Source organism: Microtus pennsylvanicus, chromosome 3 (assembly GCF_037038515.1).
Source record: "Microtus pennsylvanicus isolate mMicPen1 chromosome 3, mMicPen1.hap1, whole genome shotgun sequence".
In the NCBI taxonomy this organism is placed as follows: domain Eukaryota; kingdom Metazoa; phylum Chordata; class Mammalia; order Rodentia; family Cricetidae; genus Microtus; species Microtus pennsylvanicus.
The window spans coordinates 139085533-139111770 of record NC_134581.1 but is presented as its reverse complement, the minus strand read 5'-3'; the positions used below and the strand labels follow the sequence as shown (position 1 = coordinate 139111770).

Here is a 26238-nt window from a genome sequence, read left to right as displayed (position 1 = left end):
CTGCCTCTGCTGCAGATTCCTGTCCCATTATCTGATGCGCAGCTTCTTCCCAGTCCTCTGCGTCCCGTCCCCGCTTCACTTAGCCCACACTAAAGCAGAGGCTGCCTTTCCTCCAGGCTCCTCAGAACTTCCTGCCTGTTCTCTCTTCTGAGTGTTATATCCCTATTGCTCAGTGGTCTTTACTGTCTAGACACTCACATACAGCTTACTGAGCAGTTAGGTTTGATTGTAGGTGATGAGAAATGCTTCTGGAAGCTTCCCTTTTAATGGGAGGAGTGGGCGCTAGAAGGAGAAGGTGGATAGTCTGTCTAATGTCGTAGGCCATGCCCCACCCCGGAAGATATGCTGAAAGCCCAGCACTCTGGAATGGGATCCCATGGGAAAACAGGGTCAGCAGCAGAGGGTGTTTTTTTAAAACCAGGATTTGGCTATAATGGAATGGGATTGACTCTTAGTTCAGCTTGAGGAGTGTCCTGATGAGAGGCCAGTGTGGAAAAGGGAGGTGGGACCACCAGAGGTGGAGCTAGAACTTAGTAGTCACGGGCCAGGACTGTGGACACCAGAGGCTGATGGAAAGGTAAGCTTGGAGAGCTCACAGTGCCGCCCACACCCCGACTTCTGCCCCCACCCCAACCCCTAGAACCAGGCCAGAGAGTACACACTCCTACTGCTAAGCCGCACCGTGCTGCAGCACAGTGAAATCAGCCCTAGGAAATCAACATGGATGTGGGTTTGTGAGCTGGAGATGGCCAGGAGAAAGGGCAGTGCCTCTGTTCCTGAGCCTCTGAGCTATGCACTGCTAGGATCTTTTCTACCAACCTTAGCTGCACAGGGAGCTGGGGGCAGCGGGGCCAAGGCAGCACCAGACTCCAGGTGGAATTCCAGCCCTCCACTTCCCCTGTGGGACTGAGAGGTTACCTAACCACTTTGATGCTCAGTGAAATTGATCTCAAAACCTCTTTGCCAGAGGACTTTGGGGAGCTCGAAAGAAGAAATGATGGGTAAGGGGTCGAGCCTTGGGGTTGGTGGCCAGCCCTGTGTTGGTAACTAGTCAGGGGCTGGAGGCTGGAAAGGCAGGGTATTGGGGTTGCTGCTTTCAGCACTGTTTCCATTACGTCCTTTTTGAACTTGGTCGATGAGCAGAGCGTCCTGCTCTGTTCTGGATCCTGAAACCTCAGCTCCGCACATGTGGCCTTTCCCTTAGAACTCAGCTGGGCCTTGGAGGCCAGAAGCTATTTCACAACCTGCTCTGGGGAGACATTCCACGTGTGACAGGACAATACTGGCACAACAGAGCCTCCTTCCCCACTGGCCGGAGTCCTCCAGGCTCCACGGGGCCCATCTAGAGCCTGCAACAGCATAGTCCTTGACAACATGGAGGGAAAGCTTGGGCAGTAGCAACCTGGGTTATCCCCGGGGGCTGGTCCTCATTTGCAGAGACTCCCAGGGTCAAAGTGTGACTCACAGGCTCTGTCTATTTTGGAGGATACCAGGAGATGTGCAGTTCTTCTGGGTCCCCTGGCTCCCCAGCTCTGAGCTCTGGATCCCCATCAGTGAAAGTGGACAATCTTATGACCTATGATTTATAACTGCCATCTGCTGTGTCAAAGCAAACCTTGGACCATTTGAGTCAGAAAAGACGCCAGCAGTTGGCATGTGAGATCTTCATGTTGACAGTGTTACCTGTGGCCACGCGGGAATGGGAGGGGAAGAAAGAAGTCCATGGCTCTGAGGCCAGCTGCTTCCCTCCACACTCAGGAGAAGAGCGAGTCTCTTAGCTGAGTGCTCAGCTGTTGGGGACTGGTCCGAAGCTCTGTTTCCAGCTCGGCATCACCCTGGTACTCCTGCTCCCGATGCCGTATGCTCTGTGGAATTCTGATGCTCCCCTAGTAGAGCATGCCTGCTGCCCTTGGCCCTGCAGCTCTCCTTCCCTGCAGCCTGCAGCTCCTTAGAGGCAGGGCTGATCCTTTCCCCTGGTGGCAGGAGTCCCTTCTCCCTCCTTTGCCCTAGATCCTTCATTTCCCTTGAGAGTGGACCTTCTTGGTCATGCTGTGACCGACCTGAGAACAGGGGTGGGTGCAATTATATCTGGGGGCCCAGGAGAGGGACCAGCATCTTGTAGGGGTTGGAGTTTGCAGCAGACAGTGAAAGGAAGACATATTTACAAGGGGGAACCTCAAGTTGCCTCCCTCCATTCCTAGAGTGGCTGACGCTGGGTGTGATCAGGAGATGGGCTCTCAGTCCTAACAGCAATGCTTCGGGATGGGCCAGATAGCTCCTGGCTCCAGCCCCTTTGCAAGAGACAAGACATGGGTGGGTGCCCTACTTGTCATTCAAACATGGCTGGAATAGCCATACAAGTTCCAGTGGCACAGAACCTGGCTATCAGTGAGCTAATAAGCCATGGGAAAGCTCAAGGAGGCTGACTCCTAAGGTCTGAGAGGTCAGAAGGGAGAGTTGGCTCTGAGGCCTATACTGAAGTCAAGGCTGGGACAGAGCATGTGGACCCCCACACCCAGGGGCATCATTGTCCCTAGCGACAGGCGGCACGCACCTACCTTGAGTTTTTTGACGCTGGTGCAGGGATCGTTGGAGAAGCTTTCTGTATCTGAGATCTCGATGTCCTCCCCGTACAGAACCCCGGTCAGGTCATTCCTCACCTGTGGACAGAGACAAATCAAGAGCTCAGGCGGGCTATTGTCAGGAAGACCCATTCATCAGGGTTGGCCAAACTGGGGAGCGATTTTCCCCACTCCTCTAAGAGAAAGAAGGGAGCACCACCCTGTGATACTAGGACATGACTCCAGGCTGGGGCTGCTCAGCCAGCTCTCAGAGTTCCCACAAGAGGCAAAGTGAAGAGATGGCGTGGCAGCACCCCGTGTTGCCGGGCCAGGGTCAGGCTGTCTGTTTATGTTTTGCAGTATAAGCTCCAGTATGTCTTTCTGTTGCGGTGAAGACATAGCCAAGGCTCTCAGAGAGACAATACAGGACAGAGTGCGGAAGGAAACAGTGGTACCTGACCATGAGGTTCTGACCTACGGGTTGGGCATGTGCCTACAAGGCAGGGGGCTGCCAAATGCCACGTCATCATGGTCAGCCAGTGAGGAAAGACATCAGGACTTTCAGGGGGACTGTGGCACCCTAGAGACTACATGTTCTAAGGGCAACCACTGCTGTTCCACTGCCATGCTGGAAATGGCCCCAGGACACTTTGGGGGAAGACATTAAAAATCCTGGCTTTTCCTATATAAAATCCCCTATAATTTCCAGTGTTGATTTTTGTTTAAAGTTTTGATTGAACAGAAAAAAGATGGAGAGTGAATCTAGCTGGAAGCCATAGCTGGGTGCCCCTGATGTGCATCAATGGACCCAATACTATAGGGCTATTAAGACGAGTGGCTGGGACCCAGCTTGTGTCTTGATGTTTCCGGTCTTGTTTGTGAGCCTGTCCCCTGAGTGTGACATTCCTCTCTCTGAGCCTAAGAGGAGAAGATTCTGAAGAGCATGTCTTGCTCACCCCACTGGGATGGCCACTATCAGAACTGACAGCAACAAGTGTTTGCGAGGATGAGAAAGCACCTGGGACCCTTGGGAACCATGTCTGGGAGTGTGTGGTGGTTCAAGATTCTGGGAAACAGAATGGCAGTGTCTCAGAAAAGCAAACACTGATTACCACCTGCTCCAGCAACCCCACTCCTGGGAATAGTTCCCACAAGAAATGACAGCAGGGACCTGTCATGTCCACTCATTCTGTCAGCCGCTTTCTCAGCACCATGTCAAAGTATCAACAGAGCAGCTGAAATGAGGGAGGATTTTTTAAATCTTATTTTTAATATTTTTATCTATCTATCTATCTATCTATCTATCTATCTATCTATCTATCTATCGTGTGTGTGTGTGTGTGTGTGTGTGTGTGAATACATGCCACATATGTGTGGTTGCCCGTAGAGATATTCTGGAGTTAGAGTTACAGATGGTTGTGAGCTGCCAAACATGGGTCCTGGGAAATGAACTCAGGTTCTCTAGAAGTATGGCAAGCACTCTTAACCACTGGTTCATCTCTGCAGCACCAAGGAAGTGTTTGTTTTGGCTCACAGTCTGAGAGGACACAGTCCATGGTGGCAGAAAATGATGAAGGAGTTCATGGCGGTGGTGTGTGCAGTCAGGAATTCTCACATCTCAACAAACCAGGAGAGCTCAGGCCAGAACTGGAGCCAGGTTACAACCCTCAGGGCCAGGCCCCCAGTGACCCACTTCCTCCAGCGAGGTCCCGTCTCCTAAAGGTTCCCTAAATGGCACTGTGAATGGGGGACCGAGGAGTCAAACACAGGAGCCAATGGGGGATATTTTACCTTCCAACTGTAACAGCCTTGTTCACAGGATATTATTCACAATAGCCCCGAAGTAGAAGCAACCCAGGAGCCTGTTGCTGGATGGACACCATAAACACATGGTGTGCACACACAGTGTGATACACTAGTCAACTTTCAAAAAGATTGAGATTCCGTGTCTGTTACAACATGGCTGTCTTACAGTTCCTATTGATGTGGAGAGACACTATGACTATAGCAATTCTTATAAAGGAAAACATTTAACTGAGGTTGCTTATAGTTTCAGAGGCTTAGTCCATTGTCATCACAGTGAGACACGGTGGTGTGATGGCAGATATGGCGTTGGAGAAAAAGATGAAAGTTCTACATTTTGATCTTCAGGAAACAGAAAGTGACCTGTCTCTATACTGAGCATAGCTTGATTGTAGGAGACCTCAGAGTGCATCCCGACAATGACAAACTTCCTCCAACAAGGTCACATTTACTCCAACAAAGCCACACCTTCTAATAATGCCAGTCCCCTAAGAGCCTATAGGGGTCAATGACATCCAAACTATCACTATGAATTAATCTAAAGAAAGGCAGATGCAAAAAGACAATTATACAAGGTATTTGGAATAGGCAAATTCCTAGAGACAGGAGTGGAACAGTCACTGGGAGGAGGCAGATAGAACAGGATTTGGTGCCTAATGGGCTCAGAGCCTCAGTTTAGGGTGGTGCAAAGGTTCATGGGAAGAATAACATGGCAGTTACACAGCTTGTGAAGTCCCTTGTCATTGATGGGCATTTACAGATGGCCAAGGTGTTCTGTATACTTTACCCCAATAAAAACAACCTTCTGAGCTGAGCAGTGGTGATGAATGCCTTCAATCCCAGCACTTTGGGGGCAAAGGCAAGCGGATATTTGTGAGTTTGAGGCCAGCCTGGTCTATAGACAACTCTAGGGCAGCCAGGGCTGTTACACAGAGAAACCCTGTCTCTAAAAATCAAAACAAAAACAGACACAATAGATATCTTATGTTAACATTCAGAAGATCCATGTAAAGCAAACATCAATGTGTTGTTTTGGATAATCTGGCCCTGCATGCCACTGGCCATCAGGAAGCCACCACAAAGAAGGGGAGCAAGCATGCCAATGGGAGTCACCATGTTTTATTTCCTTGGGAGAGGGATGTAGATGGTTATTTGTGAGATCCTCTTGACGGTCCTGGTGTTTATTTTATTCTATGGTCTTTTGGATGCTTGAGACATTTTGTAAAAGGAAGAAGCACTCTGCTACTTCCACAAATGGGCCCATCTCTGTGTTGTCTGACTGCTTGGGGGGGGGCACCAGCTGGCTGGCAGTGCAAATCAGTGGGCTCACCCAGGGGCGAGCACTGTCAAGACCCAGCTCTTCGTGTGTCACTCACATTTGGTGAGGTGACCCAACTTCCTTTGAACCTCTGTCTTCTCACCTGAAAATAGAGGCAGCTGGCAAATGGCTCACTGCCTGGGTTCCAGGCTCATCTTGGAGCCGTGGAATGGCTTTGCACACTGTGGAGTTCTGTACACTGCTTAAAAGTGAGAAAGGATCCCGTGGTTGAGGTGTCTGTGAGTATGTCAGGGCAGGTGTGAGAACCTATATCATATTTTGCTTGATAAACAAACAAATCCGCCCTAAAGGCAGTATTCTCCTGCCTCCGATTTCATCCACGTGCAACTGAGGGGAGACTCCCGGTCTGGTGATCTTTCCACAGTCCTGCCTGCTGCCGTGGAGAAAGCTCAAGTGCCCGGTTCGCACTGCTAGCCACTAGCATGGCTTCAGCTCCTTGTTTGCACTCGGCTTGGGTATTTATTCTGATGGACATATGAGGGTGGCAAGCAAAGGAAATCCACCCTAGAGCACAGGAAAGAAGGGGTGTAAGGAACCACCCCACCCTCGCGTGGGGACTGTAAGACACTCTGCTTAGCCCCCAGACGTCCAGGTTTGCCCTGAACCTGCAGGTTCTCCGGGGTAATGGGGCCAGTGTCTGAGCTGTTTGCTCTAGTCTGCGAGTCTCCGATTCTATGATCCTTTTCGCTTCTATTTAATAAAAGCAAGAACATGCTCTTCTGGGAAAGTAAGAGCCCTTCATTCCCAAGAAGATAAAACGGAGATGCTGATTGATGCATGATGGTGCGGGTGAGTTCAAAACTGAGAGCTGGAAAACCACGGACGAGCAGAGCACATGTCTCAGCGGCCCAGGACACTGGAAGCTCAGCTGTGCCTGGGAATATGTGGTTGCTGCTCCCTGCACAGTGTGAGGGTGTTCTACCAAATATCACACACACACACACACACACACACACACACACACACACACACACACACACACACGATCAAAACCCAAGATCCCAGGCTGTCAAATGGGAATCGTGTTTTTATCATGGTAAAGTTGAAAATTCCTTCTAGGAGTGCTGTGCCAGGACACTGTGTCTAGGAGACACATGCCAGATAACCATGCAATCAAGTCACAAACATGACCTCATGTTTTATGTAAGCTTACAACCTTGTGTTGGGTGGGCCATGTGGGCCAATGTGGAAATCTCCCAGTAATCTCACTGTCTACCCCACCCTGTTTGGGTCCTGTGATGGCTTGCCCTACCAGACCCTTGTCCCTACCATGTTCTGCTGATCACACAACGAGGTCCCTTTTGTCTCTACCAATCCTCCACGGTAGCCTCAGATGCCTGACCTCCAGCAAGGCAATATTGAAGCCAAGTTCAGAAGTCCCAGGATGAAGCCCATTTACAGACCTCACTGTTCTCAGCCAACACTCCTGCGGGGCTGAAACCACACATCGTGTCTAACCACAAACTGACTTTGGGACTTCACACTTTCATGAACAGGGCCCTGGGTTTTCTGGGATGAGAGCTGTCTGTCCCTCCAATCTCATGTGCCTGTTTCATGCTCGTTCATGTGTGGCACTGACATCTCCTTTGCTCGGGCACAAGGGTGGCCGGTGACGGAGCTACCCTACTCACTGCCCTGCGCCGCTCTCTGTCTAGTGGGAGTGGGAGGCATCCCTCAGATGACGACTCTGGTGAACGCATAAGTAGGTGGTACCTGCTGAGGCTCTTGAGTTTAGTGCAACAGAGTCAGACCGGGCCAAGAGAGGAGCAGGAAGCGTCCAGCCTGGGCAGCAGCATACGCAAAGGTCCTGGGCTGGAGGATGATGGTACAGAAACAGAGACTATCGAAACTGGAATTGAAAAGGAGACTAAAAGAATGAGTGGTTGGGGGACAGTATTGGAATGAAGCAGGCAAGAAAGGAGAGGTGGGTGGGGCTGGAGCATGTGAGTCTTACAATTTATATTAAAGATGCTGTGATCTCCATGCTATGGAAAGTCATTGTGAGGAGTCCAGAGGGGAGCTGACCTGAGTGGAGCTGCGTTTGTGGTGATAACTCAGGTAGCTGTGGGGTCAGTGATGAGTGAGACATGAGGCGCGCGCGCGCGCGCGTGTGTGTGTGTGTGTGTGTGTGTGTGTGTGTGTGAGAGAGAGAGAGAGAGAGAGAGAGAGAGAGAGAGAGAGAGAGAGAGAGAGAGAGAGAGAGATCCAGGTCAGAGATTCCAAAGGCTGACCAGGGGAGAATGGGAGGGCTGCCAGAAGCCACGAGTCACAGAAGCATTGAGGGTAACTGATAATGTGTATTTGTCTTCTATTGCTGTGGAACAAATTATACCCACAACTTCAAACAATAAACACACACGATCTCCCTCATTCCCAGGGATGGAGAACCAGGGCATGGCAGTATGGTAGCCCTGGCCTGTTATTTAGGAAGACTGCCATGCCTCAGGGGCACCTGAGGATGCCTGGGTATCTCCCAACCGACTGGTGGGATGGAGATTTTCTATGTTAGTCCAGCGAGCTGCTCAAATTTCTCGCTCTGAGTTTAGGGGGGAATCTTTCCAGCTGCAGACCAAGGAAGAGGTGCATCTTTCCTCCCTGCTGGGGCTCTTCTCCTACCCTCTCCATCTCAGTTTCCTCTTGTCTTAAGAGTATTGACTGAACATTCGTGGTCAGACCACAGGTCTCAAGCAGGGCAGATTCAGAGCCAGTGAAGTGGGCAGCCAAGGACAGGAGGCTGTCGGAGCACCTGAGACCCCAAGACACCTCGCTCTGATGGCCAGCCATTCCCAGGTCACCATTCCCCAGGAGGCCACTGCCCCAGCCGAGAAATCATCCAGAAAGACAGAGCTCCAGGTGGCGGTGACGACAGATCTACCTGAACTTCTAAGTCTGAACATTCTAATTAGGTTAGAAATGAACTCAGAGCAAAACACGTCCCGGCTCTCCTATGGAAGCCGAGGTAACCTACTTTGTCATTCAAATGCACCCGCTATATATAGCGACAGATTCTGCTGAAATGTCACTCCTCTTACCTGACTAAAACGTATAATTATAGATTTACTGCTATTCATTCATGAAATGTGTCTTCACTTGATTAAACAGTTCATTCAAGAAAAGTCCATTAACACACGGAGTGTGTTCAAATATGGCTCCTTCGATGCTGAGGGCGCCGACAGAGTTAAGATGCTAATTAGACTAAGTAGGCTTTGAAATGTCCCAACGTTTGAATAATTCAGGTCACTTTTACTAGGGCTTCAGCTCCCCAGGAACTACCATTAATTTAAACTAATTAGAAAATTAGCACAGAGAAGATCAAGGCAGGAAGAGATGGCTGACTTCAAAATGGAAGAGCTGTCAGAGGAAGGGGACGTCTGGCTATGGACACCCTGGAGCAGCCAGTGAGTCAACAGTTAGAAGGTCCAGGAAGAAGCCGGGCGATGGTGGCGCACGCCTTTAATCCCAGCACTTGGGAGGCAGAGGCAGGCGGATCTCTGTGAGTTCGAGACCAGCCTGGTCTACAAGAGCTAGTTCCAGGACAGGCTCCAAAGCCACAGAGAAACCCTGTCTCGAAAAACCAAAAAAAAAAAAAAAAAAAAAAAAAAAGAAGGTCCAGGAAGGTAGATTCTGGCTTCAAACCAGAAGGAGGAAGAAGTGGAGGGCAGAAAATGAGGATAATGATGTAGAAGGTGAAGACAATGAAGAAGAAAACATTCCAGTGAAGGGAAAAGTGGTAGTGAGCTTCCCAACCCCAGAGGCATCAAGCAGGAGCTGGATGCTAAGCAGAGGCTTCCCCTTTACCACCAATGTCTGTGATTTTTCTACATAATGCTTACCCCATTTGCTGTTCTTTTTGAATGGTAAAGTTGCTGAAGCACCTCTGGGTAGAGGTGGGAGTATTTTGTACTTACCCTCCCCCCTAGGGTCTGGCCCATGTACTTCAATTCTTTTAGACATTTCTCTCTTGCGGTGGAGATGGGTCTCATGAGTCTCACCCCTCTGCCACAGTGGAACATCAATAGTTCCAGCTTTGTGTGGTGTCATGTGGGTAATCACAGGTGCAGAGAGTTCAAGAGGACAATGGTCATGTTACAGCCAGAGGACAGCACTCTACAGAGAAGAGCATTAGACCTTCTGTGTGCAGGCCGTGTGGGAGGGCACACGCAGCTGTGCACTACTATCCCTCGCTGTTCACTAGCATCACTGACTTGCACTAGCATCTCTCGCTGTGCACTGGCATCCCTCGCTGTGCACTGGCATCACTGACTTGCACTAGCATCATTGGCTTGCACTAACATCCCTCATTGCATAGAGTCAGTGTGCTGGTGGTGATTTCAAGGTAGGTCAAAGTCTTAATTTTGAACCCGAGAACCTGACCTCGGGACCACATGGGAAATGTGTCTTTATGGCACAGATAAGGATCTAGAGAAGAGAGTTGCTGCCAAAACCCAGTGCTGGGTTTCCCCTAAGAGTAAGGCCAAGTGAGAGTAGAGACACAGAGGGAGGAAGGTGTGTGAAGGGAGGTGACCTGTGAAGCCATGTCTACAGCTACCAGAGGCCAGAAGTGGTGAGGACAGGTACAGTCTGCTGACCCCTTGACTGAAAGCCCGCGAACTCCAGACTTGGCGGAAAACACATTCCTGTTGCTTTCACCTCCAGTCTGTTCTGACTTCATTCGGCCATCAAGGAAGAGAATGGGGCCTCCAGAAACCTGCTGTTCATGGATCCAAGCGAGGTTCCCACCGACGTCCTGCTCAGTCTAGACCCTCACACCTGGGCTTTCTGAAAGGAACCTGCTTTTTTCTCTCCCTGTTTCTGTTACTGAGGACAGGAACATAGATGGGGAGTAGGCAAACATGAATTGGACTTTGGGACACCTTGCTGGGGGCTGGAAAGGGGGTACTTGGATTTGGGGCTGGCTTGTAAGGAGCTGAGCCTGGTGGAGTTGGTCCACGTTCCTTTTCGCACAAGCTCCTCAGACCCTGTGTGCCATTCTGTGAGGGGTCCGGTATAGAATGGCACACAAGAAGCCTATGAGGGGCGAGCAAAGGATGGGAGGATGCCCAGCGGGTACTAAATCCCTTCCTACTTGGCTGCCAGGGGCTGAAGACAGAGTGGGAGAACTCTACGGAGTCCGCGTCAATGGGGAAAGAGTGAAACGTCTTTCCAGGGTGGCCCATGGCTCTAGCCGCGGTAGCCACCCCTCTGTCTATGTCCCAGTCCCTCCTGCCTCAGCTCCCTCCCTCTCTTGGAGCTCCATGCTAAGCCTCTGCCCTAGTTTCTCTAAGACAGACCCTTGAATATGTGTAACCCTGGATGGATCCTTGTGGCCCCTCCCATTCTTACAAATTGAACAACACCCTTTTAGGGTACTGCAGGCTGGCTTTCCAGTTTAAAATCCTTTCCTGGGTACTACCATGGACACCACGGCTAGAACCTTCTTATTCCCATCTCTAGTCAGATTCACCTATTACTAATATGGGCAGCCTCAACGCGGATCATGTCCCTTCTCCAAGACAGCACCCTGAACGACTGGTCTAACCTGCTTGGCTTGAGTCGGGTACAGAGCCCTGGAGCCCTAGGCCCAGAACACTAACTAGGCTGTCTCTCTTGCTGGAACCCAACACTTGTCCTTACCCACACCCCCCAGCAGCCCGCTCCTGCTCTCTCTGGAATTTGACTTTAATGAGAAGCATCTCTGAGACTCCCAGTTAGGTTGGTCCAGTGGGAGGCTACTGGGCGGGTGGTGGTGTCTCAACAGGTATCGGACAAACAACGGGCTCCAGGGGTGTAAGGGCTAATGGCTGGCCCAGTAGGAGTCACAGAGCCAATAAGATGCCAGCAGGGGTCTAAGGGCCAATAGGAGCCCTGCGGGGTTCAGTGAGCCAATGGGAGCCCAGCAGGAGACGGGGGGGGGGGAGGGGGGGAGCAAAAGGACTCCAGAAGGCATCAGAAGCCAGGAGACCAGCAGGTGTGAAAAGGCACCACAAGGCCCAAAGAGGCCTCAGCAGGAGTCAGAGGGCAAGGAGGAGAAAGCTGAAAGTTCAGGATCTTTCTTTGTCACTCAGCTCCGTTCTTTCTGACTGGGTTCCTCCTGCCCTTCCTCTTGCCCTCAAGAGTGCTCGGTGGTGGTCCTGACTGCCACCGCTGTCTCTCCTTGGGGCCTCCTTAGCCTGATTGGTTCCCCTGTCCTTGACCAAAACACTTTTGTGAAGTTTGCTTTTTTTTCTGAACTCCAGTCCCCCACCACATGTCACGTTTCCTACAGGGCTCCTGCTGACCCCGCCCCCATGTCATGTTTCCTATAGGGTCCCTACTGGATAGAACGCTCCTGCTGACCCCGCCCCCCCCACAAGTCACGTTTCCCGCAGGGCCCCTAAAGGGATGCACGCTCCTGCCAGCTTTGCAGGTGCAGGTTACCAAAGGATAGCCTGACGCCTCTACTGGCATCTTGTCTTTTACGCCACACTTGCTTGAGTCCCCTGAGTTCCTGGGCTCTGCTCACCCTCACTGCTCGAAGTCAACAACCCCTTCCCATGAAGTCCTCTAAGGGGTTCCAGGCTCAGTTCTCCGATGCCCCTCCTGCTGTTCTCCCCACCAATACCCTCCTCCCCCACTCCTCCAACCTTATTTCCTGTAACCAGGAACTTCCTCAGGTCACCCCGAGAATCACGGGGACTCTCACAAAAGGACCTCTCAGATCCAGGCTCCCCACTCCTTCTGACAGAGAGAAGCTGAGCTGTCTCAGCTCCCTCAAGGTTAGGAATGACAACCTGTCCATCCCTGGCCGCGAGCCTGGAGCCAGCCCTCATCCCGCGCAGGTGCTGAGTGTGCGTCTTGGGTGGACACCACCGCCCCCGGTGCTGAGCAGGCTGCAGAGGCAGCTTGGCCTGGACTGTGCTGACCTCAGCAGTTTGGACGGTGCGACTTCCCTAGGAGCTGGGGATCGAATCTACTCTGCCAGGCCCAAGTGGAATTTTCCAACTGGGGTGCAACTCTGAAAGCATAGCTGTCGTCATGGCATGTTAACCCACCCAGTGAGAGAGTCTGGGGGCCGTACCACTGAGTGCTTGGTGCCAACTAAGGGGAGGCTAGAGAGGAGCCTATATGCCACCTTTGCTCCAGGTAATAAGAGGACAGCTTAGGTAGAAATGCCAGAACACTCCAGAGGGAGGTGGAAAAGAGGCTGGGGGAAGGAAACACATCTATAATGGGCATAAAGGTGGGAACAACAGTGCGGCTCCCCCTCCCCAGTGCCCTTCAGATGGCTTGTCCCTCGGTTGTGTGAGGATGCCACTTTTGGTCACTGGTGTAGACCTAGAAGGCATAGCTATGAGCAACTTGGGGGTAAGTATAAGGAGACACAGAGAGGTTGAGGCAGCTGCCTAAGGTCACACAGTTCACACAGAACACACTGAACCCAGGGCTTAACTTCAGTCTTATTTCTGTTCTGCAGCAAGGAAGCATCTATCCTTTCCCGCAAGGGGCCAGAATGTAAGTGGTTTAGGTGTTGCTGGCCTTCTGGGATCTGCTTCTGCTGTTCTATTGCAAAAGAAGTCATAAGAAACCTGCAAAGCAATGAGCGTGGCTGTGTTCTTAGAGCCTTGAGTCCTTGGTTCTGGGCTCGCTGCAGGTCACTGTGTGAAAGAAGAAACTACACAGATCTGGATTCCCATGGCTCTGCTTGCTGTAACCCTCCTTTCTGACTACTCTGAGGGACAAGAGAACCCTGGAATCCCTTTGTGTACCTCCACAGCTTACCCCGGGAGCTTGTAAAGTTAAAAATAACATTATCCACATTAGATGTGAGGGGGCAGTGGTCATTTCAGGGACAGCTAATCAAAGAGAGGGTGAGAAAACATGCTCGGGGTTCAGGGTCTCGGGGGCAAGTGGCGGTAATGCCATTGAACTAAAGCCAAGAGGTGTGTGGTTTCCGCAGGAACAAGCTAGCCTGCATCCCACGAAACCCCAAAGGGATGCACAGATTCCCCTGGTGGGAGAGATCTTTTCACTCTTCCCTGGAAGGGGCAGCTGTGCCAGCTTGGTGACTCCCCACAGAGGACCAGAGGCAGCTGTTCACAGGCTGGAGACGGCCAATTGTGTGATGCGCTATGTTCCGGGGCAGGCTGCCAAGCCGAGCTGGGGTGCCTCTACACCCCACCCCTCCACCTCCTGCTGCCCTGCTGCTGACTCACGGGCAAGGCAGGAATGTGCCAGAAGGATCCGAAATGGCTCTCTAGTGGAACACACCGCTTCTGGAAGGGACACACGGGGCCCAGGAGCCAGGGGAGCGGCTTCTGCTGTTTCCATCTGAAGGAAGTCACCTTGGCAGGGCAGGGAAGATGTTGCTGAACGCTGGGCTATGGATCAGGTTGCCAGACAATGAGTCCCTGGCGATGGCAGCAGGCGTTGCCCAAGCCTGGCAAGCCGTGTTTGGCGGGAGAATTTCTCATCAGAGGGCATGCTAACTTAAAATTTGCGAGGGAGAGGGGATGTGTCCAGGAAAACAAAAGCAGAAACCAAAACTATGAACCAGGTGATGATAGGACCAGCTTAGATAAGAACTCCAGAGAGGGTTCATGGACCAGGAAACACCCAAGACTCCTCTTCAGTGCTTGGGACTCCTGGCCGGTACACCAAAGTGCAAAGAGAGAGGCCATCTTGACTGTAGACAGGAAAGCTGAGCACAGATGTCCACCTCCCACCAAAGCCACCTCCTTCAGCAAGTGACAGAAAGGACCTTGCAAGGGAGTACAAAAATAGGAGAATCTGCCTCGGTGTTGGAAAAAGAGGAGCGGGAGGCATCAACATGCCAGCAATTTTGAGGAATTTCAGCGAGGTACTATGCCAAGGAGAGCAGATTGAAGGCTGACTCACAGCCTTGCTTCCCGAGAAGGGGGCACTGTGCTGTGGGGAGGGTGACTGTGCCGGGGGACTGACCACAGAGCCTAAGATGGATGGCTCAGCACTGGGGGTGGGGAGGCTGGGTCACAGGAGAGGTTCAGAGCCCACTCAGGGGAGCCCCCCTCTCGCCATGCAGCCCACCCTCCTTCAGGCGTGGCTCGGCCATGCTGTCTGATGTAAGTAAGCAGAGCCATCCAGATCCAGTTTCCCCATGGGCAGTCAAGGTACTGTCCAGATACTGCAGGTAAGGGATCAAGGGCAGACGCCAGGGGTGACCCTGAACATCTGGAGCAGCTGTTCCCTGCCTGCAAGGAGAAGCTATGGGCAGCTGAAACAGTTCTACGCCCCGCAACTTTTTACTGCCCAGCTGCCTGTCCCTGGCCCGCTCATCTGCCTGTCCCTGGCTGTGTAGTTTTGTGTTATCGCAGACTCAGGGGAGAAGTTCAGCAGAGATGGCCGAAACAGCGAAGACCCAGGGTGAGTTCACTACTGACACAAGGCAGACCCAGGTCAGGGAAGGCCCACGATGCACTTGGAATCTGCAAAGACTTTGAGCAGTAAAGGAAACAAGCAGGGAAGAACATGAACAGAGGGAGGACTTCATCAACAAACATATTTGCTGCCAGAAATAAAAGGAAACTGTGACTCCATTTTGTATTTCAGAGTGGAAAGAGAACCAGAACTCAGAAATGCTGAAAATGCTAGATACAATAAAAGAAACCAGAATTCAGAGGACCCCAGGTAGAGCCTAGAAAACGATAGCAGGAGATGAATTAGATGATCAAAGGTGAGTGTTAAGACACACTGGAAGTAGTCAGAAGCAACACTTAGTTACAGAACACGGACGGCAGTTGTTCAGGATAACCTGAGGTCGCTAGGAGGGGACATCTCCTGGATGTGGTAGGCAAGGGCAGAGATAAAGATGCTTGAGAGGAAAGAGCAACAGGAAGGGTAGCTGCAGGGACTCACTCTGGAATTGGAAGTATTTCTAGAGGGGTGGCGGTGGGGATGCTTTCCCTGTAGCTGTGACAATACCTGACAAAGTCAACTGGAAGGAAGGAAGGGGGATTGAGGGGGAGGTTCATGTGGCAGGGGAGGTGGGGCAGCGGGGCATGAGGCAGTCGTGTTCCCATGGGTCTTTCCTCCTGTTAAACCTCTCAGGAAACTCCCTCACAGACAATGCCCAGAGCAGGTTCCTTACGTGGTTCTAAATCCACCCAGGTTGACTAATGCTCTCAAGGTCCCAGAACAAAAGAGAAATAACTACAGATCTAATAGAAGAAGACTTTCACAATAGGAAGACCGACATCTTCAGACAAAAGCTGCGATCATGCTTTAGGAAAGACATACAAATATCAGGTAAGCTTATCAGTCATGATTGCTGCAGCATTACTCACCGTGGCAAGGAGATGTCACCTACTTAGCTGCCTAACGAGTGGGCAGTGAAAATCCGATGCACATACAATGGAACACTGTCCAGCTCTAAAGAAAAATGAAAGCGCAGCACTCCTGTGAAAATGGATGGACTTAGAATGCGTGTTCAGCCGGGGCACACACTCTCAGAAAGAGGAAACCACACGTTCCCCCTTCCATGTGGAAAACGAACGTGCAAGTGAGTCCAGGAGAACGTGAAGAACGGGGAGCAGAGGGTACCAGGTGATGAGGAAGAACTGATGTGGATGAAGCTCTTTTTCTAGCTTGAGCTATGTCATGGGATGTGTGCGCATGTGTGTGCGTTTATGTGTGTGTGTGTGTGTGTACGCGCGCGCGCGCATGTGTATGTGTGGTGGACAGGTACATAAAATACATTTGATAACGAAGTTGTAAAATTGTGTGAACCCAGAGTTCTAGAATGGCTGTTCTGACTGTTCAGGAGTTCGCTGAGATGACAGCCCTGGGGTCTGGTTAACACCGCGGTGTGATCTTTTTTATTTGCAAGTTCTTTGTGAGAGTCTTAATAAAATTTTTTAAGAGACTAAATTACTAAAAAAAAAAGCAGTACTCATGTTTTAGAATAAACATTCAAATACCAGATGTATGGTATTTTTTTTCTTCATTTCAAAGATGAAGAATTCTGTAAGCAGCGATTACAGTGCAGGGCTGTTATCAACAAAACAACTGAATTGGAGCCATTAAACCTTGATGCAATGCCTAGAGAGGTTTGAAGATGGATACCTTGTCATTCGAAAGAGACAACTGAGAAGCTATGACGTATGTAAGGTCTCGGGAGACAGAAAAGTCATGTGACCATCCTGACAACCATGACTTAAAGATGCCAGCATGCTCAGTCACAAATGAGACATCTCCGTCACACTCCCTCCTCCAAGGCTCAGGGGCCACTGAGAAAGAGGGGGGTGGTGAGAGTCAAGGTCAGAGAGAACCAAACCCAAACAAGGTGCAGGGGCCACTCCACTCATGAGCTAGCAACAGTGGTGGCTGCCGGCACACGACCTGCATAGATCAAACCAGCCCGTACCCCAGCATGGGGAGGACAAGGGTTCAGGAGCTCCTTACCTGTAACTGAGGTGCTCTTGGTAGTTAATGGCTGCTAGGCCAGGGAAGCTTCGTTTAGGATGTAACCTCTGGTAGGAAACCTTAGACTTTCACTGGGTCTGCTTTCATTTACCACTTCCTGGTTTGCTTTACTGTCTTGGCTGCACATCTGATATTTGAATGATTTCTCTCCAGGAGATGCTGTACCTATGTTCATGTGGGCAGCACAAATGGGACTCAATGGGTTGTTTTAAAAAGCATCAACAAAAGAGAATGCGAGGTTGAGAGGGACTGGGATAGATCTGGGAGGAGTAAGGGGTAAGAATAGGAGCCAGATAGGCTCAAAAATACATTGCATGCATGTATGATATTCTCAAAAAACAATAAAATGGTATATTCAAAATTCCAATAAAATATGCACGGTGCTAGAAAGAGAGAGAGAGAGAGAGAGAGAGAGAGAGAGAGAGAGAGAGCAATTCAAAGGCATGTCAGGAGACACTAGTTGGCTAAGTGAAGAGTTTAGTGTGAGATCATGGTTCCTGTCATGCAGTTTCAAAATAAAATCAGTATGTCAGACTACAATTGACAAGGAATATCTATAATGCAAGAAGTAAAATTGAATAAAAACCCGAAATCAGAGGTGATGAGGGCAGGGGTTGAAGGCATCATAACTTCTGGAGCTTGCCACAGACATTCCTGCATTTCTGCTTTGGAAATTAGATAAATAAAAGCCAAATATTTTAAATTTAAGCAAAACTTCAAAACACTTCATTACAATGGTTAGGAAACAGCCTTTGTCTGAAAGTATAGTATTGGTTAAAACAGTAATCAAATACAAACCTAACTATGAAAATGCAATTCATAGCAACCGAGATAAGAGTAAAGAACAGCTGTACAAGCCCAATTAGAAGAAGAAAAAGAATGACAACATAGAGGAAATATTACTAAAGAGAAAAGCAAAAGAAAGTAAACCAGGAAGTGGTGGAATAGAACAAGACGGGTAAGGTCTGAGTTTGCCCTTTTCTCTACAGGACAAGATAACAAAGCTTTTCCAAAAATTTAGCTCTGCCCCGCCCCCTGCTTTGCTTCCACCAATCAGGATGACTGTTTTATAAAGTAGATACATGGAGTCTGGGGTGGGCAAAATGGGAAAATAGAAGGAGCCTAAGAGAGATGCTTTCTGGTTCTTAAGATTGTGGAGGAGGGGGGAGGAAGTAGAGAAGAGGGGCAGAGGAGAGGAAGGGCAGGGAGGGGAGGTCAAGAAAGATTTTAGAGCTACAGGAGGAGCTGAAGGTGCAGGGAAGCGTGCTCAGGGAACCAGGATCAGAGCTGCATCCTGGCAGACCAGCGCCACCAAGGGACAGCAGGAAGCAAGGGCCGCAGAAGGTAGGCTTTTTCAGGTTTGTGTCGGGTCAGCCCCTGCAGCCCCTGGAGTCACTGCTCATTTCTGAGAAGTCTGTGACCAAATTTCCTAGTAGGGACTGAAATTAAAACCACAAAACTCTTAAAATTTAATAACCTTGGACTAGACAGTGCTCCTTAAATCTAAGGACCAAAGCAACCCCCCACCCCTGGCCCTCATCAGGGTTCCTCTGTGTAGCCTTGATTGTCCTGGAACTTATTTTGTAGACCAAGCTGGCCTTGAACTCAGAGATCCTCTTGCCTCTGCCTCCCAAGTGCTGGAATTAAAGGTGTGTGCCACTACCGCCTGGCTTCAAAGGACAACTTTGACTTCAGCAGAATAAAAAGCGTGCTCACACAGGGCTTCCCGAAGAAAGCGGAAAACATCCCCAGCGCTCAAGAAAACACTTCAGTTCTTATCAGGACAGTCCTCAGCTTGTGAACGACCACTTCTGGGCCTTTGAATTCACAGTGGTGCAAAAGTGACACACGCTCAAGAAAAATGAGGCTTGAGATTTTGAATTCTGATACCTCCCTCTTAAGCTGGTGATACGCGCGATGTACTCTCGACGATGATGAACGGCACTGAGCCACAGTCCCACGCAGCCACATCTGTCTAAGCATGAAAATTTCATCCTCCACAGCAGCCTGTGTTACCGCCGCTTCTTGGTTACCTACATTCAATAAACTGCATTGCTTAATAGTTTACTTCTAATTAACTAATTGGCCGATTGGTTTTTAAAGCAGGGTTTAATGTAGCCCAGAATTTCCTATATATCCGAAGACGACCATGAACTTTTGAGCCTCCTGCCTCCAGTGCTAGAGTTAGGTGGGTACCGCCATACTCAGCTGCGGATTGTTTTGTTTTGTTTTGTTTTTGAGACAGAGTCTCTTCGCATAGCCCTGGCTGTCCTGGAACTCACTCTGTAGACCAGGCTGTCCTGGAACTCACAGATCCGCCTGCTTCTGCCTCCCAAGTGCTGGGATTAAAGGCGTGCGCTGCCTGCCTGGCTATGCTCGGTTTTCTGTGGTGCTGGGGCCTGAACCAGGGATTCCTGCGTGTTAGGCGAGCACTCTAATCACTCAGCTACACCCCCAGTCTGACATTTTACTCTAAATTAGCCTCTGTGTAGACCGTTTTGTACACATGTAGGCTAGTGTAAGTGTCAGCCCATGGGAAACAGTGCAGGCTAAGCCACAGTGCTCGCCAGGTTAGGTATGTTTAAACACACGCTCCATCTGCTCTGTCTAGCTCTTACAATTTCAGCCTGTAAGTTCAACAGGGTGGCTCCATTTTAAGTATTGAGTCAGGAGGTATAAGTGCCTGATAGGAATCTAATATCCGAGACAGAAGAAGAATTCTTACAACCCAATCTCAAAAGAGACAACCCAATTAAAAATTAAACGAAAGATCCAAATAGGCCTATCTCGAAAGAGCGTACACAAAAGCCAAGATCTGAGGGGAAATACCATCAAACCCACAACGAGGCACCGCTTGTCATCTACTGGGGTGGCTGTAATTTTTTGAAAGGAAAATGACAAGTGTTGACAAGGACAGGGAGAAGTTGGAACCCTCACATTTGGCTGGCGGGAATGCGAAGATGCATTGGATGTTGGTGCAAACAAGAGGGGATTTAACTATTTCTCCAACTGTTTATGTAAACACAGAGTCACCATATGGCCCAATGGGTCCAGTCCTTGGATGAGTACATATGCAAAAGAATCAGAAATATGTACACCCCTAAAAGATGACACACACGCGTTTATCACGGTATTATTCACAGCAGAGCAAGGCAGAAACAAGCAAAATATATATCACCTGGTGAGTGGATTAAAAAATGCATTACAGCCTCATAATGGAATATTATTTGGCCATAAAAAGAGAAAAATGGTGATAGATCTTGCTATTTGGATGAATCTTGAGGACATTATGCTAAATGAAATAAGTTAAACCCAGTGGGCAATATATTTTATGGTTCCATTTATATGCAAGTCTATTAGAGGCAAATCCATTGAGACAAAAGATTGGATATTCTCAGGTGCTAAGATAAAGGAATGAAGGCTGATGGACAGGGGCTTGGAATTTCCTCTGGAACAGACATGTTCTAGATGAGGTAGGGCGTATACCACAGAAAATTCAATAGACTACTTTAGGATACTCTTCTATTTTTAAATTTCTTTTTCGAAGTAAATACAGAACCAAAGTCTCTCTGTTAGAGTCTGAAGATTCACAGTCAGCCGTGCTCTTCGAAGGCCCACAAATCCCTCCCGGAACCTGGACTGTCACTGCACCCTCCTCCTCAGTCTGCCCCAGCCATGATGGTCTCTGACGGCATTTCTTTTCACACCAGACCCCTCCATGCCAGCACCCCCAAGGGCTGTTCCTTCTGGAGCTCTCCTGTCCCTGACATACTGACCGTGACACATCTCACCTCACCACACTCAGCACTGCCCAGTGGAACCCCTGAGCCTTCCTGACAAATCTCCTGGGCACTTGCTATCACCTCACCTTGCATGTCTTCTGGTCTGCCTCCCGGCACGAGGATGCGGAATCCCTGTGGGTAGGGAGCATTCCGTTCTCTGCTGGGTTCGTGTTACTGGAGCCGGATGCACGTCATGAAGATGTGCCGTGTGAGTGCATTGTGAGGCGAAGTCAAGAAGACCAATGACTGCCATTTCTCACACGGAAGACAAGACAATATGGTGTCCACCAGTTTAGAGTCTAAGCAGGCGCCGTTTTGTAGGTGGAAGATCTAGATGCCTCTGTGGAGCCAGTGAGAGCGGGACATCTCTCAAGACAGGGAGGAATACACACCTGGCATCACATCTTGCCAGAGACGTTCTCATTGGAGACAAGCAAGAGATAGGATTACTAGAAGTATCATTATTTGAAGACATCACTCTAATGCCTAGTGAACCATACAAGGTGAACAGCAAGGGCAAATGACAGCGGGTGCCCCCTGGGTACTGTTCAAATCCTTGAGTACTTATTTTAAAACTCACAACTCCTGAGAGGTAATCTGAGCCTGCCCCCCCTTTCAGAGACGTGGGAAAATTCAATGATGTCCCTGAAGTCACCCAGCCCCTGTGGAGCTCAGCTAGAGTTAGAAACCTGTTTGAAACCAGCCAGAAATCCGTCTGTTTGCTCTGAACAACTGTGCAGGGCAGCACAGTAAGAAACCAAGCAGATAGAGATGCTGTGAGGTTGGGAACCGAACGCGAGTTCGTTCTCTCTATGAATGTTGCTGCTACTGAAGGCCTAGAAAACTCATGGGAATTAAGAGAGGATAAACTTCTGGCAGCAATGCATTCAACATACCAGTCCTAAGAGGTGTATGGAGATCAATGGCTTTCCTATATGCCAGCGGTAACTACTTTAAAAATATCCCGGAAAGAAGATTCCATCCCCCAAATCAGTCCTCAATGCAGGACACAGACATAACCGCAACAGTCAAGGGGAAAGGACCTACATAAAGAAAATGAGGTTACTTTACCAGGAACCAAAAGCCAAGCACGCCACATTCATGAATGTGCCCTTGATCTGCCACATCATAAACAGAGCAATCAGAGGATGGCCAGAATTCAGGCAAGAGTATCAAAGTATTCTGTGAGTCTTACCATATTAACTCTGTGAAAATGAGACTTGTGAGTAGAAAAGGAATAATTGTGCTTTCACCATATTATAATCCAGCACTCCTTAAATCACAGGGTCCACACTGGCGGGTAGAGCAACAGGACAAGTTTAAATGCCGGAACAGAGGACGAAGCTGGGGCAGCCCGACTCGGTGCCACTGTGTCCCTGGGCACTCACTCATTGAGGTTAGTGACATGTGCTGAAATGATAATATTTTTGACATATTGCAGCCCCGGACATGCATTATTAAAGTTAAATTTACCTATTTATTTTTAACATTTTAAACGTAGCCACAAGAAAATTTAAAAATTACATCTGCGGCTTGTCCATCAAAACTGGTCAAAAGCATATAGAAATGTATGTTGACGTTAAAGGTCAACTTTAGCACAGGCCTTTAAGTGAGTCTGGAATAGATACAGCCATTAAATGGCAAGAGAGTAATTGAGCATCTGGGGGCAGGAGAAGAAAGATTTGATGTTTCAGACTTTCTTTACTGAAATTTCAGCTAAGCTGAAACGCAGAGATAGAAGCACTAGAAGAAAACAGAGACATGATTACAAGAATCCCTGTGAGGAGGACGCTCAGCACAGCATCAAAGGTGGGAAACGTGGCTCAAATAAATCCAACTACATAAAATATCAGGATTCTCCACATGTCATATAACATCAAAGCCAAGGCACAAGGATACATAAAACATTAAACTACCTACCACAAACGTGAAAAGGGCCAGTAGCCTTATATAAAACAGACCCTTAAACCTGCGAGGGAAGGACAGTCAGAAAAAGTGCCAATCACATGAGCCGCCAAACTCACAAAAAGGGAAAATTAGAAATAAGAGGATGCTTAGGAAAGAGATTCAATCTCAATAGTAATCAAAGAAATGCAAATGAAAACAGCCCTTGCCAAGGATGAGAGAATACGCGGCGGAGAGCTGGAACTCATTGGTGTGATCTTTTCAGAGGACAATTTGGCAATACACACAAAAGGTTCTAAATGCACGAGTGCTATTTCTAGGAACCATCCTTGGAAAACAATCGGAGATGTGCAAACAGACGTTCCAATGTGAGTCCATTGTATCTGTGCTCATAATCAGGGAAAACTGGCAGTTACCGCCGTGTTTTGCAATGGCTCCTCGCGTGAGGGAATGATAGCGTGCACACGGCAGGAGTTTTGAACGGAGACTGGATGGAGGTGACAGGATACAGATCTGCCTCTTTCCTCGCTCCAAAATATCTCGAAATGACAAAAGTTTTGAAGAAAAAACAGAAGCGCTAATCCTTCTGGAAGGCCAGCAGCAAGCAGAATGTCTGGAATGGAGGGAAGGAAGGGACAGATGGTCGAGTAGATACGACCAGGATAAAGCACCTGAAACTCGGTCCAGAGGGCTGGGCAGCCCAGGTCACCACAGTGCTCTCCCAGGGCTGAGTCAGGGTGGTGGGGGACACTTGCTGACCTGGGAGGATGCTTCCTCCAAGTTGGGTACACAGGAGGGGGACATGGCTCATGTCCAAGGGCCTCTTCGTGGTGGTAGGAAAACCATCGTGAGAGGAACATGATGCTGAGGGTGGTTTGTAGGCTTCACTCTCCTGAGGTCTGTGTGTTGGGGACTTGTCCCCCTCTGTTGGCTCGAGGACATGTCATCTGGTCAGAAGTAACTAGGTCGCCACAAGGGTTTCTTTCAGAAGAAAGAGACGCAGTTCTGAAGAGAGGAGTGGGAAGCCATGTCCTTCCTCCTTCTCACGCCCTTGGATCCACAGTGAGGCTCTGACAGAGTCCAGCCAATGCTAGTGCCATGCACCACAGCTCCAGGATGATGAACTGGGTAAACATTTTCTCCTTATACATTTTCACTTTATATAGCTAGAGTGTACACCCAGTCACCAATGTTTTATAATAAGCAATAGGAAAATGGGCTAACATATTGGGTTATGATTGATTTTGAATTTTTCTGCTGTTTTTCTGCTGTTTTGCCAGGCTCCTGCCTTAAGAGTTTTTCAACATTACAGCTGGAAAATAATAATCAATATTTTAAAAGAAAACTTGACATTTACATGCCAAGAGTAAACACAGCTTTATAACTTTTCTTCTTCACGACTGAAGGGACCTCTGGCTGGTTTCCTGGCTTTGGGTCTCCTTGCCCCAATCTCCCCTCAGGACTGTGAACACCCCACGCTCTTTTGAAAAATGTCCTGTGGCTTTCTTTAGCTGACAGGAAACTTAGCTTCCTTGCAGCTGGATCTCCCAATGAACTACTCACTCTTTCCTGCAGGTTCTAGATTCTGCGCAACCTCCCCATTTCACCCCTTTTCTCATGCAGCCCTGATGCTCCTGAAGCCTGACAGATGGGCCTTGGGGGAGAAACACTCGCAGTCAGAATGCACCGGAATAGCTGTGGAGAACCTACACAAGGCTGCCTGTCAGCCCAGAGGCCTGTCTGAAATAAGACATCCTGAGAGTATGGTGTGAGCAGGTGTGGAGGGGAGTGCTGGTCTCCAAGATTCGGAACTGGGGAATAATAAAATGGCATGCAAAATGCCATGGCAAGTGTTCTAAGGGTCTGTGAGGAAGTCCCCAGGAGACGGGCTGCTCGGCTCACACAGCCACCTGCTTGCTTCTGGGAGTAAGAAGGAGTCAAGGATGCTTGCCAAAGGCTCCCAGGCTCTCCGCTGCCTAGGGGCAGGTGTAGACTACAGATCACATGTCTACCTGATATGTCTGCCTGTCACACCCCAGCAAGGGCACACAGCTCTCCCTTGGCAAGCCTTTCTAAAACATGTCATTATTTTGGGTGATCAAATGGAATCGCTTGCACACAGTAGGTACTCAGAGAGTGACCTCAGATGACAAGGTAATGCTGCTTCTGTCTCCATAGGGCCTGCGTAACATCCTCAGAACTGGCTGGGGTGAAGGAGGTACAGGAAGTGTCCCTGAGAGAGCTTTGAGGGCAGTAAGGACCGCTCAGAGACGGTTGCAAAGAAGGCACACCCCTTCCATCACCCCTGTGTTCTAAAATCTTTGTGGCCTTTTGTTGAGTGACCCTCACACAGCTACCCCAGCCACTGTGAGAGGGGACTACTGGGACCTCTCTTCCCAGTTTGGACCCTGAGGTCCTGCTGGAGTGTCAGGGAGGACCATCTGCCAGGCCCAAGGGCTTTCATCACCATGGCTGTCAGCCATGGTCTCCCAGTCCAGGGGAGGGGAACAGCCACATACCAGCTGTGCCCGGGGAAGGTGCTCTGAGTCAGACCAAGGCATCCAACATGGAGCTCTGCCTTCTCTCCAGAAGTCCCAGGATGTACTGCCACCAAAGTGACAGGTATGGACCCTGGAGACTCTTGGGGACAATAGTTCTCTCTAGCTGTGGTGGTCCCCCACTGTGCAGGGAAGAGTGTCACAGAGAACCTATTGGAGAGTCACATGCATGGAATACATTTATGAGAAGGAACAAATGCCACATGAAGTCCATGTCTGACCCAATGGGGTCGTAGCAGATATGAAGACCTTGTAGGACGCAACCATGATAAGCTTAATAGAAGCCCGAGTCTCAGCAGTTTTCCCTAAGGCAATACCTGGGTGCAAGAAAGATCACAAACAGACTACCCAAGCACCACTCAGGAATAGACCATCCAAAGGAAATTCCTAACGTTCCAATGTTCCAGTCGTTGTAGATAGGATCACCTGTCAGCACACACCCATTGTTTTTCACCAGGCACCCCTAGACAAATGTCAGCCAATCAGAATTGAACCAGTCACCCCAAACCCTGCTCATGTAACTTTTCTGGGTTTTGCCTTTAAATAGTGTTCTCTAGAAAGGCGGGGTACCTCCTCTCACTGCTGTGCTGACGAGGTCCTTGCCGGCTTGTACTTGTGCACGATAGTACACCTTGCTTTTGGATTTCAGTGAGTTGGTCTCTCTGGTGGTCTTTTGGGGTCCCCACAGACTGGGCACAACAACCTAAGGTCCCTCCCACTGGATACCTTCTGTAAGTTAGGCTTCAAGGAAAAGCCATTGACAGGCCCCTGCCCTGCTTCAGTTGCCCTAGGTTCCCAACCCTCCATCACCGTCTCACCAGGTGTGCGCATGTCCAGCTAGGTTCCCAAATGTC

General features: G+C 49.5%; 1 protein-coding gene across 1 annotated transcript in view; it reads right to left on the bottom strand.

Moving 5' to 3' along the window:
* Gabbr2 (gamma-aminobutyric acid type B receptor subunit 2) overlaps nt 1-26238 on the bottom strand; it is a 356062-nt gene that overhangs the window by 168632 nt on the left and 161192 nt on the right. Inside the window, exon 4 of the mRNA XM_075967260.1 lies at nt 2559-2660. Within this exon, the coding sequence (XP_075823375.1) occupies nt 2559-2660 (102 nt within the window). The remainder of the gene's footprint in view (nt 1-2558; nt 2661-26238) is intronic.